Genomic DNA, 18,249 nt, shown 5'->3' on the forward strand with positions numbered 1-18,249 from the left:
CCTGGTGCAAACAGGTACAAACTGGATTTTCCCCTGCTGGTTCAGCAAGTCAGAGGAGGCCAGAAGTCTGGGGAAGAGCGGGGAGGAGGAAAGAGGGGAGGGGAGAAAGGAATGTGGACCCTGCGTCCCCTCTGGGAGCCTCTGATTTGTCTTTGTGGAAAGGACAAGTGTGTCCTTGTGTGTGTATATGTGTGTTCGGTCTGAGTGGAACTCTTCTGTGGGTCTGTCTTTTCGGATTTAGGTCTGTCCCCAAAGAGGGGGCTTCTGGGTCTTTCTGTCCCTCTGAGTAGGGGTCTATGTGTCTGTCCTTCTGGAAGCCTGAGCGTGTCTCCTGAAGGCTGGGGAGGAACCTGTATATCTGCCCTCCTGGCCGGTGGGCAGTCATGGTCACCCCCTGCCCTAGGGCGGGGGCTGTGGGCTGTGTGTCCCTCTCCTCCAGGGGACTCTAGCTGGGTGTCATCCAATCCCCACTTCATGCCCTGCAGGATCTTTCTGAGACTCTAGCCCCAGTCATCAGGTAATTGCTGCTGGAATCTCTGCTGCAGGGGCCCAACTCCTGCCTTACACCCACAGCCTGCCACACCGGTCCCGCCCAGGCCTGGGGCTCCCTGTAGAGCTCCCCATTCTTCAGACTTCTACGGGTGTGTGCTCTTTTCCAACCTGCTGTCTGACTCATTCTGATAATGGGCTCAGGGAGACAGGTGCAGGGACTCTTCCTCCATCTCCTCTGGCCTGGGAAGAGAAAGAGGGTCCAGGTGGCTCCAGCTTGACCCATCATCAGCGCCCCACCCACCCACGCCACCCCACACGGTCCTGTCTCCCTTCCCGTGATTCACCCACCGAGTGCTATGGGACCGACTCTTGCAAGTGCAGCTTCCCTCTCTCCTGAGCGCCCCCCCTTTCTCTTTAGCCCCTTGTTCTTCATTCTCTGTGCCCCAGAGTAAGGCCTACAGGGTCCAGCCTGGCCCCAGGGAATCCTGGGATCTTGGGAGGAGAGGAAGGCACTAGGTTGTGTCCAGGAAACGTGCTCTGTTGGATCTCACTTTCTTGCACCCACAGACCCAGAGGGAAGACAGCCAGTGTGTGTGTGTGTGTGTGTTCATTCATTCCACAACTATTCACCCAGTGCCTCCTAGCAGTGCACCGGATGCTGAGGTTAATAGCAGTAACTGAGGAGAGACTAGGCAGATGGCTGGCCTCAGGTTCAAGGATCTGGAACCTAGATGCCCTGTCCTCCAGCCTGGGCAGAACTGCATCATCACTCAAAGCGGAGAGAAGAACATGAGGTGGTGACTTTGGGGAGTCAGCTACTCTGGGATCCCTTTCCTGCTATGCTTCCCAGTCCTTGCATTTATTTCCCCAAGGGGAGAAGGAGACCAGACGGAGGAGGAGGGCTTGCAGTGTCTGGGAGACCCCAACCAAGTCTCTTTGTTACAGGAGGCTCCCGCCAGGCTGGACGGTCTCTCCAGTGTTACACTTCCGGAATCCCTCTTTTCCTGAGCTGGGGCAGCGCTAGCTAGAGTGGGCTCCTGGGTGGGAGCAGCTCTCTGCTGCCCCCACCTGAGTCCGGCCTGTAGGTGGCAGGTGTCGGGTTAGGCCCAGCCCCCTCAGGGCCTAGCCACTCAGGTACCCGTTGGATCCTCCCCTTGGGCTGGGCTCTCTTTTATAAAGGGCCAACCGTGGGGGGCTGTTCCCACCTAGAAGCAGCTTCCCGGCTCCTTCTGGAACCTCTGTCAGGTTCAGCCCACTCGCTTCCACTCCAGCCTTCACTCCGGCCTCCACCATGTCCATCAGGGTGACCCAGAAGTCCTACAAGATGTCCACCTCCGGCCCCCGGGCCTTCAGCAGCCGCTCCTACACGAGCGGGCCGGGCTCCCGCATCAGCTCCTCTGCCTTCTCCCGGGTGGGCGGCAGCCCCAGCAGCTTCCGGGGTGTCCCGAGCAGCAGCGTGAGTGTGGTCGGGGGCTACGGCGGCGGCGTGGGGGGCATCACGGCTGTCTCAGTGAACCAGAGCCTGCTGAGCCCACTTAAGCTGGAGGTGGACCCCAACATCCAAGCTGTGCGCACCCAAGAGAAGGAGCAGATCAAGACCCTCAACAACAAATTTGCCTCCTTCATCGACAAGGTGAGGCCATCCCGCCCGCATGGCGGGCAGTGCCTGGGGCTGGGGGTCCCGACCTGTGTCTTGGTCGCCCTGTCTGGGGGCACATCTCCAGCTCCCCACCGGCGACCTGCTGGCGCCACCCACCCTGGCAGCACTCTCCCTTCCAGCTATGACTCAGTCCTCCCATGCACTTTGGTTTGGGCCGGCGCAGCCAGGGGGAGAGGGTCCGGGCAGCTTCTCACTAAACCTTGAGTCTTCCTCCCTCACGCATCACACCCCTACCCGAGTTCTGACGGCTCTGTGAAGCTTTCAGCCTGGAAGAGTCCTAGCTGTTCAGCTGTGGGGTGGGACGGGGAGGCCCCTTTAACCAGGTTAACCCTTCTCCCTGGCCCTGCCCCAAGGGCTCCCCAAAGGTGTCCCTCCGATTTTTTTTTTTTTAAATTTAAATAGCGTTTGATAGGATTGTGGAATAAGGAAGCGGGTGATTTGACTCAGAGGGCAAATATTGATTCAGGCCTTCGGCATTCCAGGCCCTGAGTGTCGGGGCACCGAGATGAGTCATCACCTTGCCCCTGCCCTGGGAACCCGGCGTGGGCGGGGCCGGGCGGGGCCCTCACTCGCCCCCCATCTTGGGGTGAGGGGCTGAGGCCCTCGGTCTCGGGGAGGCGCTCCCCTACCTGGGCAGCTCTTAGCTTCTGGGGGTGGGGTCGGGGAGAGGGGGGCGCCAGGGGCTGGCTTCAGGAAAGCCCATCCAGGATTCAAAGCCTGCGGGCGTTGGACACCCCGCTCAGGTTTCTAGTCCTGTTCAATCCCAGAGTTTATGGCCTCAAATAAGGCGTCTGTCCGCCCCTCTCCCCCCTCGGCCTTTGTCCCCTTTCGCTCTTCCCGACCCCGGCTCCGCCCCAGCCTGGTTCCACTTTTCCGAGGGCAGGCACCGAGCCGGGTTTTGCAGCCTCGGTGGTTGCTGCCTCCGGGGTAGGGGTGGGGGGCAGCGCTCCAGAGGATTGGGCCCCTCCCTGCTGACTGGCTCCTGGAGGCATTGTGGGAAGGGAAGGAGGCAAATCCTGGGGCAGAGTAGCGCCCTTAGGAATTGGAGTCCCCCCAGGGAATTGCCCGCCCCCTCCCCCCCGCCCCCCTTAAGGAGGGCTTGCGGGCTCCTGGGCAAAAGGCACCCTTGACTTCACTCCTTGATAGCGTTTTGTTAGCCCTGGGGTCCTCACAGTGAGTGGTTACGCACAGGTTCTGAGTCGGAATTTCTGCTTCACTGTGCCCTGCCCTTTCCTTTGATGGGGCTACCTTGCCAAATCTGATTTCATCTATAAAATGGGCATGATAATCCCTAAATCAAAGAGGTTTTACCTATTCAAGCATATAATGTATGTACAGAGCTTAGCAGTGCTTGGCCCATATTAAGCAGTCCATTAAGGCTAAATGTTAAAATCATTTACTTTTTATAATTTGCGGGCAGAATGACCTGGGGAAGAAAAGGATTTATAGAGAAGAATTTGTTGGATCAAGACTGCACCCTTCAGACCGCCTTCTCTTTTAAGTCCCCTCAATTTAAAAAAAGTGACGACTTTGGTTTGATTAAAGACAATGCATTCCTGCTCTTGGAACCCGTCTATTATTCTTTCTTTTAAAAATTTCCTTTCTGGGGCACCTGGCTGGCTCAGTTGGTGGAGCATGCAACTCTTGATCTCAGAGTTGTGAGTTCAAGCCCCATGTTGGCTGTAGAGATTACTTAAAAAATACAATCAATCAATCAATCATTTTTTTTTTTTAAGATTTTATTTATTTGACAGAGAGAGAGATAGCGAGAGGGGGAACACAAGCAGGGGGAGTGGGAGAGGGAGAAGCAGGCCTCCCGCGGAGCAGGGAGCCTGATGCGGGGCTCAATCCCAGGACCCTGGGATCATGACCTGAGCCGAAGGCAGACGCTTAACGACTGAGCCACTCAGGCGCCCCTCAATCAATCATTTCTTTTTTTTTTTTTTTAAAGATTTTATTTATTTATTTGACAGAGAGTGTCACAGCGAGAGAGGGAACACAGGCAGGGGGAGTGGGAGAGGGAGAAGCAGGCTTCCCGCAGAGCAGGGAGCCCGATGTGGGACTCGATCCCAGGACCCGGGACCATGACCTGAGCCGAAGGCAGACGCCTAACGACTGAGCCACCCAGGCGCCCAATCAATCATTTCTAACATGCCTTAGTTTCATCCTAAAATCTGGATTCCTTGAGCCCAAGGAACCCCTGGACCTTTGTGTTTGGGGCGGAGAGAGAGGACTGTGATTCAAGGGTGGGGTGGGGGTCGGGGAGCCCTCCACCTGCTGGAGAAATCTCAGAGGGAGTGCATTGGGGAGGGGGGTGTGCAGTTTGCACCCAGATCTGCCTAGTCTTTTGCCTCTTCTCTGGCTGAAAGGGACATCTGCACAGAGATAAGCTCCTGAAAGGGCCTGCCTGGGCTCCTCCAGGCCACCGCAGGGTTGAGGAGACCCAGGCTCAGAGCGGGGAAGCAACTCAGTGTCGTGCGGCAAAGGATCTGTAGCAGCCTTTGGCTAAAACCTAGGTCTTCTGGCGAGTGCTCTTCGGGCCGAAGGGCTGAAGTTTCTCTGTAATCTGTAGGAGTGCCTCGAAGCCACTCCATATAATAATGATGATGACGATAATATTTGATATGAGCAATTACATTTCTTTTTCAATCTTCTATAAAGTGTTAATGGAAACTTGGCTATTCTTACTGATTTGTAATATACAGTCTAAGTAAGTAAATAAGACCTATTTGTTCTGCAAATACCATTTCAACATAACTCTCCTAGCCCTTCCCTTCCACCCATGTGCTTGCTTGTCGTCCCCCTTCCCCCCTACCCCCAGCACTTGGGGGACATGGCTCCCTACTCCACTCACCATGCTGTCTCTTTCAGGCCACTGGGGAGCCTCCCAGAGCAGCTGAACAGCTCTCTGGGTTCCGGAGACACCACTGGAAGTGGCTTAGGGGAGAAGACAGTGCTTGCTTACCCCCCAGACTCCTCCCCTGCCCCGTGGGCCCGATGTGGACCTTTTTGCTCCCTCTTCCCTCATGCAGGTGAGGCACCTGGAGCAGCAGAACAAAATTCTGGAGACCAAGTGGAGCCTCCTACAGCAGCAGAAAACCGCTCGGAGCAACATAGACAACATGTTCGAGAGCTACATCAGCAACCTCCGGAGGCAGCTGGACACCCTGGGCCAGGAGAAGCTGAAGCTGGAGGTGGAGCTTGGCAACATGCAGGGGCTGGTGGAGGACTTCAAGAATAAGTGAGCTGCCCTCCTTCCCGCTGCCCCCTACCTGACTGAAGCCCTCCGATCCTGCCTAAGACCACGTGGCCCCCTGCCTGTCGGGCAGTGCAGTCCTGTATAATTACGGTGACCAGAGGACCAGGTTTTCCAGGACAGTCTAGCTTTATGCCCATTGTCCATGATTGTTAATAGCACCCACCCCCTTTCAATCTCAGAACTGTCTGGATTTGGACAACAGATTTTATGTTAATATGTACATAGTAAACCTAAGGTGGGAAAGGCCTCTGTTGTATACTTACAGCCCTGGCCCTATTTATTCCTTACCCTTGATCTCCAGTACACCCCAGAAAGTTCTGTCTGAGGTCTCATGTCAGTCCCTGCTGCTAACCCTCTTCATGTGCCTGATCCAATGTGTATTCATGGATTCCGAGAGGGGTTTCCTACTCTTGGCTTTCCCACTGGCTGATGATAACCTGGGGTAAGGGTGGGGAGAGAATGGCTGGTTGAGGCAGAAGGACCAGACCTGTTCTCATATCCTGCATCTTCATGAACTGAATTTCCTAGATATTCTTGCCTCCCCAAATAGTCAGGACAACCTCACCTTTGCCTTCATCCTCTGATTCTAAGTCTTCCTCACCAGATATGAGGAGGAGATCAAAGAGCGTGCAGACATGGAGAATGAATTTGTCCTCATCAAGAAGGTGAGGGATGACCCCTCCTCGACCAGATAACAGGAGGCGGGGCTTAGAGACTTGGAATAAGGCTTTCTGGGTTCTGTCCCTAAATGTGTCCAAGTAATGGGATATTTGGCCACCTCCCAGGTATACAGCACAGAAAGACAGACAAGGACAGAGGGGTAGTTAGGTGCGTTTGGACAGAACTTTGGACATTGATATTGGGATATGGTTAAGAAAATGGAGCAGAATTGGAGGTGTGGCCATGGAAGGCTTCTTGGAGGGGGAGGGGGAGGGGGAGGGGGAGGGGGAGGAGGGCTGCAGGAAACGGAGGTAAAGGTGTTTGCGCTGGGCATACAGGTGTGATGGGGCAGGGGCTGGAGGATCAGGCCAGAGAATGAGGTGGGAAAGTCATAAGGTTCTATGTCTGGGCCATTGGGTGCCCCTGGTTGCGGTCATGTTCAGCTCAGACTCACTCCCCTTCCCTACCACCCAGGATGTGGACGAAGCTTACATGAACAAGATAGAGCTGGAGTCCCGCCTGGAAGGGCTGACCGACGAGATCAGCTTCTTAAGGCAGCTGTATGAAGAGGTATGTGAAGGGGGGCTGAAGACTGAGGGGCCCCCGCCCCATCAGAGGTTCCTCCCAGCCCCCAGCACGTCAGCAGACAGGGTCTCACCACTGAATAATTACAATTAGCCATATAACCCAACATGGCTGTTGGGTTCTATATGTTCTATATGTTTTGTCCCCCTGCGTGAGGTTGAGGGAGGGTTTATTACCCCATTTCACAGATAAGAAAACGGGCTCGGGAATGAAATAGCTTGTCCAAGGTTGTCATACACAGAGGGGTTGCCCAGCTGCAACTTGAACCTGCTTTGTCCCCAGAGCCTTTGTTTCTTGTAGCAAGCTCTTAAGAGCTCACTGTTGGCAGCTGAATGGGGAAGGGCTCTGCCCCTCTGGTCACTCACCTGGAGCCAGGTGGCCTTTTGTCCTTGCCTCCTTTCATCCATACATCCCTCCAGGTTTCAAGCCTTTGACTCATCTTCCGAGCCGTAGCTCCCACCTGCTTCTCTCCTCGGTTGCTGGCCTTCCTGTCCTGTCCCTAAGGAAGTCCCTTCTGCCAAAGGGGGGTCCTTGTGTGCAAGGACAGGGCCTCACCACCCACCCCCTGCCGTGCCGTCCCCCCTCCCCAGGAGATCCGTGAGCTGCAGTCCCAGATCTCGGACACGTCCGTGGTGCTGTCCATGGACAACAGCCGCTCCCTGGACCTGGACAGCATCATCACCGAGGTCAAGGCCCAGTACGAGGACATTGCCAACCGCAGCCGGGCTGAGGCCGAGGCCATGTACCAGATCAAGGTAGGGCAGGAAGCTCTCAAGTTCTGGCCCTGCTGTAGGGTCTCAGGGCTCCTGTCCCCAGATCCTTGGCTTCCCAAGAAGAGCAGGGTCACTAGGCTGGCCCTCCCCTCTGGCCGGTTCTGTGCCCTCATACTTGAGGAGGGACTAGGATTTCAAACTAGCCTGCCTGCTGTGAGCTGGGCCTGCTGAGTGGGTGCTGGGGAGGCAGGGATGTCCATGTGCCTGGAGGTCTGGAAGAAGGCTGGCCGTAGTGTGTGTGTGTATGTGTGTGGGGAAAGGGTGAGGTGAGACGAGCTGGGCACTTGCCTTACTCTTGCCTTACACCCACAGTACGAGGAGCTGCAGACACTGGCTGGGAAGCACGGGGATGACCTCCGTCGCACGAAGACGGAGATTTCTGAGATGAACCGGAGCATCAGCCGACTCCAGGCTGAGATCGAGGCCCTCAAAAACCAGGTATGAGCTGGGCTGGGGGTGGAGAGGATCCTTGGACATGTCAAGGTGAGAGCAGACAAGGCAGCAAGGAGTGAGGGAGCTGGGGGTCAGGAAAGGAATTCTAGACCAGACTTTAAGCTTCTCAGACTGCTCCAGGGGGTCTGAAGGGTACTGAGGAGGTCCCTGGGGCCATGATGAGGGGTCAGAGGGGGATTAGGCTCCAGGATGGGTTCCCTCAAGCCTGCTTTATTTTATCTGTCTTATAAGTAAGACAGGGTAAGGTCAGGTTCTACTGCTTTAAGGCAGTCTGGAAAGCGGAGATGTGGTCCAGTTAGTTAGGCTGGGATGATGCCTCGTGGTGTCCCAGGTGAGAAGTTTATGCAAGGAGGTGCCTGGGAGCTGCTTAGATTTCCCTGTTCTGCTTCCTGAAGCCCATTGGTAGCATTTTCTTGGAGCTAGGTGGAGTTGGTTAGTCTAGGTCAGGGAGAGGCTCTGGTCCCCAGTAGAGGGGAAAGGGAAGGTGGGTGCAGGGGGAGGAAGCAACTAGACTGCTCTACCTGCTGACCTGTCCCCCTGCCCCCACAGAGGGCTGCCCTGGAGGCGGCTATTGCTGATGCTGAGCAGCGCGGGGAGCTGGCCATTAAGGATGCCAATGCCAAGGTGGCTGAGCTGGAGGCCGCCCTGCAGCGAGCCAAGCAGGACATGGCCCGGCAGCTGCGTGAGTACCAGGAGCTCATGAACGTCAAGCTGGCCCTGGACATCGAGATTGCCACCTATCGCAAGCTGCTGGAGGGCGAGGAGAGCCGGTGGGTGTTGGGGTCTCTGACTGGCCCTGGTGCCCTGGCCCGGGGACTTGGGGTGGGCAGGGGTGGGAATTGAATCCTGTTGTCCTGGGACAAGGGCCCAGAGTTGGTTCTGATGTCCCATGTATCCTCTGGGTACAGGCTGGAGTCTGGGATGCAGAACATGAGTATCCATACTAAGACCACGAGTGGCTACTCAGGTGAGTGTCCCAGCCTTGGGGTGTAGGGCAGGAGGGTGGGGCCTTTTTATACAGCTCCTATAAATTTCCCTCTTGTACAGGTGAGGAAGCTGGGGCCCAGTTAGAGGTCTTGTCCAAGGTTACATAACTAATTCAAAGCTCTGTCCTACCCTGCTCCTGGTTTTCCCCAACCATCCTAAAATAATGAGCCAGGGCGATTCCCCAGCCCTGGACTATGTAGGGGATGGCAGGGAACAGGGGACGTGGAGCCTGATGTGTGCCTGACCTGCGCTTATATGGCTGCTTTTGTCTCTGACCAGGTGGCCTGAGCTCGGCCTATGGAGGCCTCACAAGCCCCAGCCTCAACTATGGCCTGAGCGCCTTCCAGTCCAGCTTTGGCCCTGCTGGTTCCTTCAGCCGCAGCGGCTCTTCCAAGGCTGTGGTCGTGAAGAAGATCGAGACCCGTGACGGGAAGCTGGTGTCCGAGTCGTCTGATGTCCTATCCAAGTGAACAACCATGGTGGTCCTTCCCAGCCTCCCTACTCTTGTGGCTGCCATAGAGCCTTTGGGGGGAAAGGAGCTGTGCCGGGGAGCATCGGGAACGGGAGAGCCACCTAAGACTCAGCCCCTTGGGGGGAGTCTTCTGCCCTGGGTACCCCCTCTTGTCCATGCCCCCAACTAAAAGCCGATTCAAGTGTCTTTTCCCAAATAAAGCCTCAGCCGACTCTGCCAATCCCACTGGCTTTGTGCAGCCCTTGTCCGTGGGGTGGGGGAGAGGGGGTCAGGAGGCCTCTCCTGGGACTCAGAAGCTGGTGGGGAGGGCCCTAGGAAGTGGGGGGGCACTGGGGATGAAAGTCTGGCCTTCTCCAGGCTGTTCCCAGAGAGACTTCTTTGCTGAAATCGTTAGTGTCCTCTTCAAGTACCCCGTTTCATTTTATCTGTGCGACAAACCCTTTGAGGCAGGCCAGGAGGGTTTCAGATGTTATTATCAGGAGAGAGTGTAGTTTCCTTTCCGTAGACCTCGCAGGACTGCTTGCCCGGAGGGCCAAGTAATTGGCCCAGCAGGAAAGAGGAAGCTCGGGCATCTATACTCTGCAGTTCCCAAGCCTCTCCTCCTCCTCGGCCGGGCACATGGCATTTCCTTGGTGGCCACAGATGTCTTTTTACCGTCTTCATTCCTTTGCAGCTGGGGACCAAGGAGTCCCAGGTTTCCTCTCCCTTCAGAAGCCCAGAGTGCATTTGTAGCAATTGGACGTGTCACACCCACAGTTTCTAGAAGCCAACATAGTATAGGACTCGGCATTGGTAAGTGGGCTCCTCCTGGCTCCACTGACGGTTGCTCCCATCCGCCACTGGTCCTTGCCATTCCTTTTTCACCCTTTTCCACGCAGTGTTTATATATATTTTAAAGACTTATTTATTTATTAGAGAGAGAGTGAGCTCGAGTGGGAGGGGCAGAGGGAGAGGGAGAAAGAATTTCCAGCAGACTCCACGCTGAGTGTGGAGCCCCACGCAGGGCTTGATCTCACGACCCTGAGATCATGACCTGAGCTGAAACCAAGAGTCGGATGCTTAGCCGACTGCACCAACCAGGCGCCCCTACACGCAGTGTTTATATTATATATACAGCCAAGTGTGTGAAGGGTGTGTGCATTCTGTGTTTGCATGTGGAGGGTGTGCTGTGTTGATATGGGTGTGTTTATGTTCTGTTAAGTGTGTAAAGGGGTTTGCCCATCTTTGCTGGAACTGCAGCCTCTGGGGTCTAGGGCAGGGCCAGAGGTTTAGGACACGCCTGGGTGGGGCAGGGCATCCCTGGCCTGCGGCTTCATCACTACCACCACCTGGGGTTCCAGGCAGACATGTGGACCTCTTAGCACTGGACTAAGTGTGGACAAGCCCTTACTTAGTTCTGACTTTCCAAAGCACCAAGGGAGAATAAAAACCATGCAGAGAGTACAGTTGTGGTGACAGGAAGCTCTCAAGTTCTGGTCCTGCTGTAGGGTCTCAGGGCTCCTGTCCCCAGATCCTTGGCTTCCCAGCCTTGGAGTTCTCTGGTTATCTCCCTGGCTACCTACTTTGATGGAGCTGCTTCCGGACCGATCCCAGGCCTTCTACTCTCCCAGCCCCTCCCAGGGCTAGGCCCAGAGTTCTGGACTCTGTCCCAATAAAGGACTAAGTACCATTATTTAGAACACCATTATCTCTCATTAACTGGCAACAGCTTGAAGTAAGAAATTCATTTTTATCACAACTTACAGCCTAACCAGCCTTTGGCTCATGCGTGGCTGACTCTCACCAGGGTCCCGGGAGGCGGCAGGGTGGTGTTAGAGCTCGGAGCAGGCATGCCACCCAGTGAGAGGGACCTCTTGCCCCGTGAGGCCCCAAGTCAGTATGTTAAATTGTGCCCCACCCAGTCCTTGAGGCCAGCCACCTGTCTAATCAGGCCCTGCCGCATGAATGCTGGGGGCAGCCAAGGGCCCCACCAATAGGCTCCTGGTGTTTCCACACCCCAGGTGTTTGCTCAGGGAAAGGCAGGAAAAGTCTGGGGAGAATTCGCTCCCTCCCCCTCCTTCCTTTCCAGGTTGCTGTGTACCTGCTATGTGATCAATGACACTCAGCATTCAGGGGACACCAAATACAAGAGCTGGCCATCCAATTCTCATTTAGACGACAGTGAGGAAGGATAGAAGCTAACCCTTCTCGAATACCTACTTAATGGCAGATCTGGTGCTGCATCACCTTCCAACCCTCCAGTGATCCTGTGGGGCGGGTAATAAAGTCCCCATTTTACGCATGTAGACTTTGCACAAGGTTACCCTGTAAGGATGGAAGTGGTGTCCAATGCTTGGGCCAGGGCTTTTGGACAATACTAGATTTTTATCATCTGTACAGCCTACACAGCTGAACAATTTTAAGCTTGTTGAAGCTTTGCCTATCCTGGTGGGTGTTAGCAGCTCTGTGTATCCAGCATCCCTCCCCCTTCTGGTGACAGGACTCTCCCCAAACCTGGCCGCTCCCACGGCCTCCCCCTTCTTTTCAGGGACTGTCCTTCCCAGCTGCAGCCTGTGGTTCTGATGGGCCTGCCAGTCACACTACCTCTTCTCTGGGCCCACAAGAGTGGTGGAGCCAGCCTGGCCAATCAAAGAACAAAGGCTTTGTTCCTTTCTTGCTGGGGTATAACATGAGTGCAGTAAAAGGCAGAAAGTGCTTCATAGATTTCTGCTTCCCTTCCCACCTGCGATATAGAACATTTCCTGCCTCACAGAAGATTCCGGCGTGCCCCTGGCTAGAGTGCACCTTTAAAAGTACAAATCAGGTTTGGTTAGTCTCCTGCTTAGCAGACCTTCATGTTGACACACAGGGGAAGGCCCCACAGTTTGGGCCTGCTCGGCCTCTTCCTGCTCCTCAGGCCTCCTGGCCACCCTCTCTTGTGTTCTCTTTGATTCAGTGGTGCAGGCTTTTCAGGGCTTGGTTCTCATCACATTGTCTTCTGCTCGGGCCTTCTGCACAGGCTGTTCAGTCTTCTTGGAACACGGTGCTTTTCTATGCACACTGAGGAGTTTCCTATTGTTCTTCACAGTGCCCGCAATGCAGCTTCTGCAGGAAAGCCTCCTAGACACTACAGGCCAGGTGGGCCCTTTCTTTCTCTCCTTCTATCTTCTTTCTTTCTTTCTTTCTTTCTTTCTTTCTTTCTTTCTTTCTTTCTTTTTTCTTTTTCTTTCTTTCTTTCTTTCTTCTTTTTTCTTTTTCTTTCTTTCTCTCTTCTTTCTTTCTTTTCTTTTCTTTCTCTCTTTCTCTTGATGTATTGGTCTTTTATTTATTATTTTATTTTATTTAAAAAAATATTTATTTATTTGAGAGAGAGAGAGAGACTATGAGTGGGAGGGGCAGAGGGAGAGGGAGAGAGAGAAGCAGACTCTCCGCTGAGCGCTGAGCGCAGAGCCCGATGCAGGGCTCGATCTCAGACCCTGAGATCATGAGCTGAGCCAAAACCAAGAGTCACATGCTTAACTAACTAAGCCACCCAGGCACTCCTGTATTGGTCTTCTAAAGCATCTCCCTGCAAAGTGGCCTTGGCCTCACAGCAGCAATCAGGCCATCTATAAGTGCCTGGGAAAGGGGGGGAAGGCAGACTCGGGGCCAAGCTTGGCACAAATGTGCCTAGCAGTGTGTGGCTGGTGCCCGGAGGGTGGGGACGAGGATGGCAGGAGTGAATCCACAGACACCTAAGCCAGGGTCCTGGGCCTCAAACTACTTTCAGCTTACCTGGGAAAACCATGCACGACCCAGAAAAGTCAACTTCACTTGCTCAATCATTCAGCAGGCATTCACTGGTCACCTGGGATGAGGCAGACACCGTCAGGCACAGGGTGAAAGAGGACTGGATGTTTGGCATCTGGCAAGGTGAGGAGTCGCTGGGCACGATGGACTCAGTGATGACTTAGGGCAGCATTGACTGCTGGTGGTCCCCCAAATCTTATTCTCCCCCACTTTCCCCAGTAATTAGAACTCCACTTTTAGTTGAGCACATGGCTACTTGGAATAAAGACTGCATACTTCTGCTGTCCTTGCAGTTAACTGTGGCCATGTGACAAAGGGCTAGAAGAGGAAGTGGAGGGTGAGACTTCTGGGAAGTATCCTAAAATGGAGAGAGTGTGAGCGCTTCTTCCACCCCGCCTTTCTGCTGGTGTGAATGCATACGGAATGGTTGTAGTTCAGCAGCTATCTTGGACCTTGAGGAGACCTGGGGAACGAAAGCCATCCTTGGCAGAGCAAAGTGTAGATGAGACCTGGTCTGTGCACCATGGGATGCCATATTAGCCTTGGCCAGGTTATTTCCATGTCTGGAAATTGGGAGAGAAATAAAATTCCATCTGCACTGAGCCACTGTTATTCTGGGTTTTGCTATTACTCTTAGCTGAAGCCAATCTTCATATAGTCTCAGGCGCATAGCTTCCAGATGAGCCCAGAAGATGAGCAGAGAGAGTCCCGGCTGGAGTAAGCAAAGTGGCTTCCAGCCCCGGCTTGCCCTTGACTTGCTCTGGGATGTTTGGAAGATCTCTCCCTTCTCGGGCCTCAGTCCCCTCTTCTTGAACCAAGGTGTCGGACTTTGTGGGCGCCAAGATATCTTCTCGCCCTGCCATTTTATCTTCTGGATATTTTGATGAGTCCTGGAAGCCCGACATGCTGAGCCGAGAACGTTGTACTTGATCTCAGAAGCAGTGGTGTCCTTGGAGAATTTTCCTGGTGGGGAGTAGGGATGGGAAGTGGCGGAGGTGATGCTTTAAGAGGAAGCTGGAGTCTCCCGACGGACGTGTGGCTAAGCTGGGGTGGGTGCTGGGTGAACATCAGAAGACCAGCTCTGCCATGCACAGGGTCTGGGACTGTGGGCATGCTGCCACCCCTCGCTGAACTTTAATTTGCTGCCAGGGACGGGGGGACGATCCACCCTGTCCCAGGGCAGTTGAGGCTGGGACACAGTAATGTATGTGAAGGAGTTCTGTGAACCCTAGATGGCGAGGATTGCCCTTTCCCTCAGGAGCCCTTTCAGGATGAATTCTCTGTTCGTCTTCCCTTCTGTGTCTGCGGCTCACCCCAGTGCATGCACTCCCCATCAGACTGGGGGGCCTCGGGAAGCAGCGTGGCTCTGATGTTAAGGCAGAGGGGTCCTCAGGCACCTGCCCACTCTGGCCATGCCACCCCCCCCTCCCGCCACGGCATTTTCTTCCTCTCCTGCGGGTGTCAAAGTGCTTACCCCACCTCGCCTGCTTCTCACGTGTTCTCTCTGAGGAAGGTTCTCTTCTCATCCTCACCTCGTGAGGGACGAGGTCTGAGGCCCCGGGAGGGGAAGTCATTTCCTCAGGGTTGCCTGGCTTTTGGTGGCAGTGTGGACTGGAAAAAGAGACCGTAAGCCTGAAGCTGTTCCCAGATTATTTGACCTGCCCAGACTGTTTGAAGCTAGGGGAAACTCGTGGGATCAGAGGAGAGAACTGAGGAGTGGGCCAGGCTGGGAGGCACGCCACTGGGTGGGGGAGAGAGGGGGGCAGTATCGCTTCAGACTCCTTGGGCCCATGGGTCACTTCACCCGGGCTTCGGGTGCCCCCTCGTGGGCATTGTGGGGAGTGCCCAGCCGATCACCTTCCCCACCGTAGCCGGCTTCTGGATGGTTCCCCGGACACTCCCTCTCCTTCAGGGTACCAGTCTACCTGTGGGGCTTATTGGACCGGTGAGAATGTGAGCAACCTGGAGGTTTTTTTTTGGTTTAGGAGCTTAAAATTCAAATGCCCACAGGGGCCAGGCAGCTAAGGTAAAACAGAGAAGTTGGTGTGGGGTGAGAAACTGTGGATAGTCACCCGCACATAAAACATGCTGGAATATTCTTGGCCTTCACAAAGAATTACGCTTTCCCGCTGTCTTTTTTGAAACATGCGGCCTTCCATCCTCCCACTGCAGACTGAAAGATATGCACAGGGAAGGTTTACTTTCCTTTTCTCTGTCTTATCTGTTCGTGTTTTCTCTATTTCATCTTTATTAGAAGATGGTGCACATATAGATAGGGCATCTGACACTCGGCCTCATTGTAGGGACGGTAAAAGGGCGTGGTGAGCACAACAGCAAACTAGAACCACTTAGAACACCTGGGCCGGAGGCACCCCTGCTCTGTTACTCTCTGGCCGTGCCCCTGCTCCTCTGCTGAGGAGCAGGTCCACCCACAGAGCCTGTGTCTCCCCATCCTGTCCAGTAGGCCCTAAGCTCACTTCTGGGGACTGCTGGGGCTTCTTCCCTGGGTCCTGCCTCCTTTGTACCTCATCCTGGCTGAGGGATGGCTGACTTGGGGGTGGGGAGCCTCTAGAGCTGCCCTGTCCAATTGGGCAGCCGCTAGCCACGTGTGGTTGAGAACTCTGAATGTGGCTAGTCTGAATTGAGATGTGCTGTGACTATAAAACCCACATCAGATCTTCAAGACAGTAGGAGAAAGATGAATATAAAATATGAGCAGTCTTAAATATTGATTACATGTTGAAATAATATTTTGCATATATTGGGTTAAATAAATTTACTATTCAAATTAATTCTATTTCTTTTTACTTTATGAATGTGGATACCAGAAAACTAAAAACTATATACGTGGCTTGCATTTGTAACTCACCCTATATTCCTGTTGGGTTGGTACAGACGGCCCTTGGAAGAGTTGTCCTGGTATTCATGGTGGCCCGTCCAAATGTGGGATGAAGTAGGGGATGGAGCTGGGTCAGAAGGGGAGGGGAGCTGTGGGCCTCCTTTTGCACCCTTCTGTGCCTGCCCACATGTTGGGGCCCAGCCCAGGGCAACTTCTTTACTCAGCCCCCGCCTGCTGTAGACAAGCAAGTTCTCGAACTTTCATCCAGAGTTTCCAGAACTTTCAACTTTGCAGCAGAAATTGGAAATCTGAATTTTTACATGAAATCTCCTAATTTTTAAGTGTTGACAGCTAATTCAAATGTTTAGAAAAAACACTCTCCTGGCTAAGACCACACAAGGCAGGGAAAACATATCTTTGGGCTCTGGTTCAAAGTAGGGAGACTGAGGTCAGGGAGACAAAGTTTGAATTGGTTCCCACAGCAAAGGGGACTGAGGGAAGGTGATAAAAGGGGATGTAAAACCTCCAACACCAGCATCTGTCCCCCTTTGCCAGACTTCGAGAGTTCAGTATTGGTGTCAGGGGCCAGTGCAGTGGTGGGGACCCAAGGGACACAGAAAGCCTTGGATTTTCATCTTTCCCTGAAGCCTGCGGCTCAGCCTGTGTGTGTGGACGCGGCAGGATTGGGCGCCAGGACGGGGCCGTAGCCTGAGGGGAGGTTGGATTTGAGCGACTAGGAGTACTTCCGATGTCCACTAGGGGGCAGCAGAGGAGCAGGGAAGAAGCAGCTCCACATGCTCTTTGAGCAGAGCGGGCAGGACTGCTGCACCCTCCCCGTTCCGGGAGCCAGACCTGGGAGGCCCCTGGGTTGCAGGCCACCACACGCCCACAGGCTGCTTTCCTGCAAATCAGAGGATGCCCCCATCCTGGGGGATACAGCCGTGGGTATGGCTTGGTGAGTGGAGCTTGGGGTGGATTTTAGTCCCCATATACCTGTGCCTTACACACCTGACAACCCAGGGGCCAATGCTGTGGTGGTGGGGAGCTGGGGGCTGCGGGCACCCAGGAGGGGCAGCCGTATTCTTGCAGGGGTGTGTCGCCTGCTACAGCGCAGAGGTGGCAGGGGCTCCCCTAGAGGGCGCCACACTGCCAGGTGCTGGCCTACTGGCTCCCATCTTTCCAGCAGGTGGCAGGCTCCCGGCTCCACCAGCAAGGCAGAGGGAGGTGAGGGTGGGAGGACTATGCAGAGGAAGGGCTGGCTGGGGAAGCTCCAACAGGACGCGGGAGGATGTGCACAGCGGGTGTCAGAGGGGGGTTCTTGGCTCTGGAAGAAGGGACACCTGCCTCAGGAGAACATAGCTGGCCCGGTACCCTGTTGTTTTGGAGGCTCTAGAGGGAAGTCACTGAGTGTCTCGGCAGGGCCAGGGCGAGAACTTGGGTGTCCATGTTCCCCATCAATGCTCCTCTTTCCACAGCACTCCGGGTTGATTCTGATCATGTCACACCCTGGCTAAACCCCTTCCTTGGGGAAAACCAAGCCCCTGAGCTTGGCACTCAAGGTCCTGCTTGACCTGGCTGAAGACCACCTCTGCAGCCACCCCCCGCCCATTCCCCCTGCATCTCCCTCGCTCCACCGCTGAGCTCCTTGCAGGTTCCTGGAGGAAGCCCCCTGGCACCTCCCAGTCTTACGCTCTCCCCCTGCCTGCAGTGTGTGTCTCCTATCTGGCCCACCGGTCAGTCGTCCCCAGCCCCTCTGAAGCTGGGCTCCCCCACTGCCCTGTACTCTACTGCAGGGCCCTTTCCCCTGGGTCGCAGCCTCTCCAACAGACGGTGACGTTGGTGAGGGCCGGGTCTGCCTGGAATGCATCGTGTATCCCCGGGCCTGGCACAGAGCAAGTGGTGGGAAGTATCTGTTCTTTAGGTGGAAGGGAGGCCTGCCCACATTCCTCGCCCTGCTGGCTGCAGCCTCGCTGGCACAGAGGAAAACGGGGAGGGGGGGCAGGGGTGTGTGTGTGTGTGTGCATGCGTGCGTGTGCGCGTGTGAGCCCGCACGTCTGTGTTGTGCACTCGTACAGAGGACCCCGGGCAGCTGCGATGAGGACCGAGTCATGGGGGCAGTTGTATGGGCAGAGGAGGCGACGGGCATGACAGACCGGGTCAACCCGGAAAGACAGCGCTCTGTACACAGCAGGGGATTTATTTTCAAACAGTTTTTTCATTGAAGTGTACCGTACGTGCAGAGGTACTCAAGTCCTAAGTCTACAGCTTGATGAGCTTCCACAAACTGAACACGGCAAGGTA

General features: G+C 54.8%; 1 protein-coding gene across 1 annotated transcript; it reads left to right on the plus strand.

Moving 5' to 3' along the window:
- Window positions 1–1,686: 1,686 nt before the first annotated feature.
- On the plus strand, window positions 1,687–9,566 carry KRT8 (keratin 8). Its single transcript, XM_035002012.1, has 9 exons — window positions 1,687–2,125; window positions 5,185–5,393; window positions 6,016–6,076; window positions 6,546–6,641; window positions 7,247–7,411; window positions 7,742–7,867; window positions 8,432–8,652; window positions 8,791–8,849; window positions 9,149–9,566. Exons 1-9 carry the CDS (start codon window positions 1,784–1,786, stop codon window positions 9,337–9,339), a joined length of 1,470 nt encoding a protein of 489 aa, XP_034857903.1. The 5' UTR covers window positions 1,687–1,783; the 3' UTR covers window positions 9,340–9,566.
- Window positions 9,567–18,249: the final 8,683 nt, after the last annotated feature.

This window comes from Mirounga leonina, unplaced genomic scaffold, assembly GCF_011800145.1.
Source record: "Mirounga leonina isolate KUSES-001 unplaced genomic scaffold, KU_Mleo_1.0 Mir_126, whole genome shotgun sequence".
NCBI lineage: Eukaryota > Metazoa > Chordata > Mammalia > Carnivora > Phocidae > Mirounga > Mirounga leonina.

Excerpts from the sequence above, each read along its gene's own strand:
- KRT8 (XM_035002012.1), top strand. The coding sequence starts at position 1,784 with ATGTCCATCAGGGTGACCCAGAAGTCCTACAAGATGTCCACCTCCGGC. Across the intron at positions 6,077-6,545 it reads AATTTGTCCTCATCAAGAAG|GATGTGGACGAAGCTTACAT; the intron begins GTGAGGGATGAC and ends CCTACCACCCAG. Across the intron at positions 8,850-9,148 it reads GACCACGAGTGGCTACTCAG|GTGGCCTGAGCTCGGCCTAT; the intron begins GTGAGTGTCCCA and ends GTCTCTGACCAG.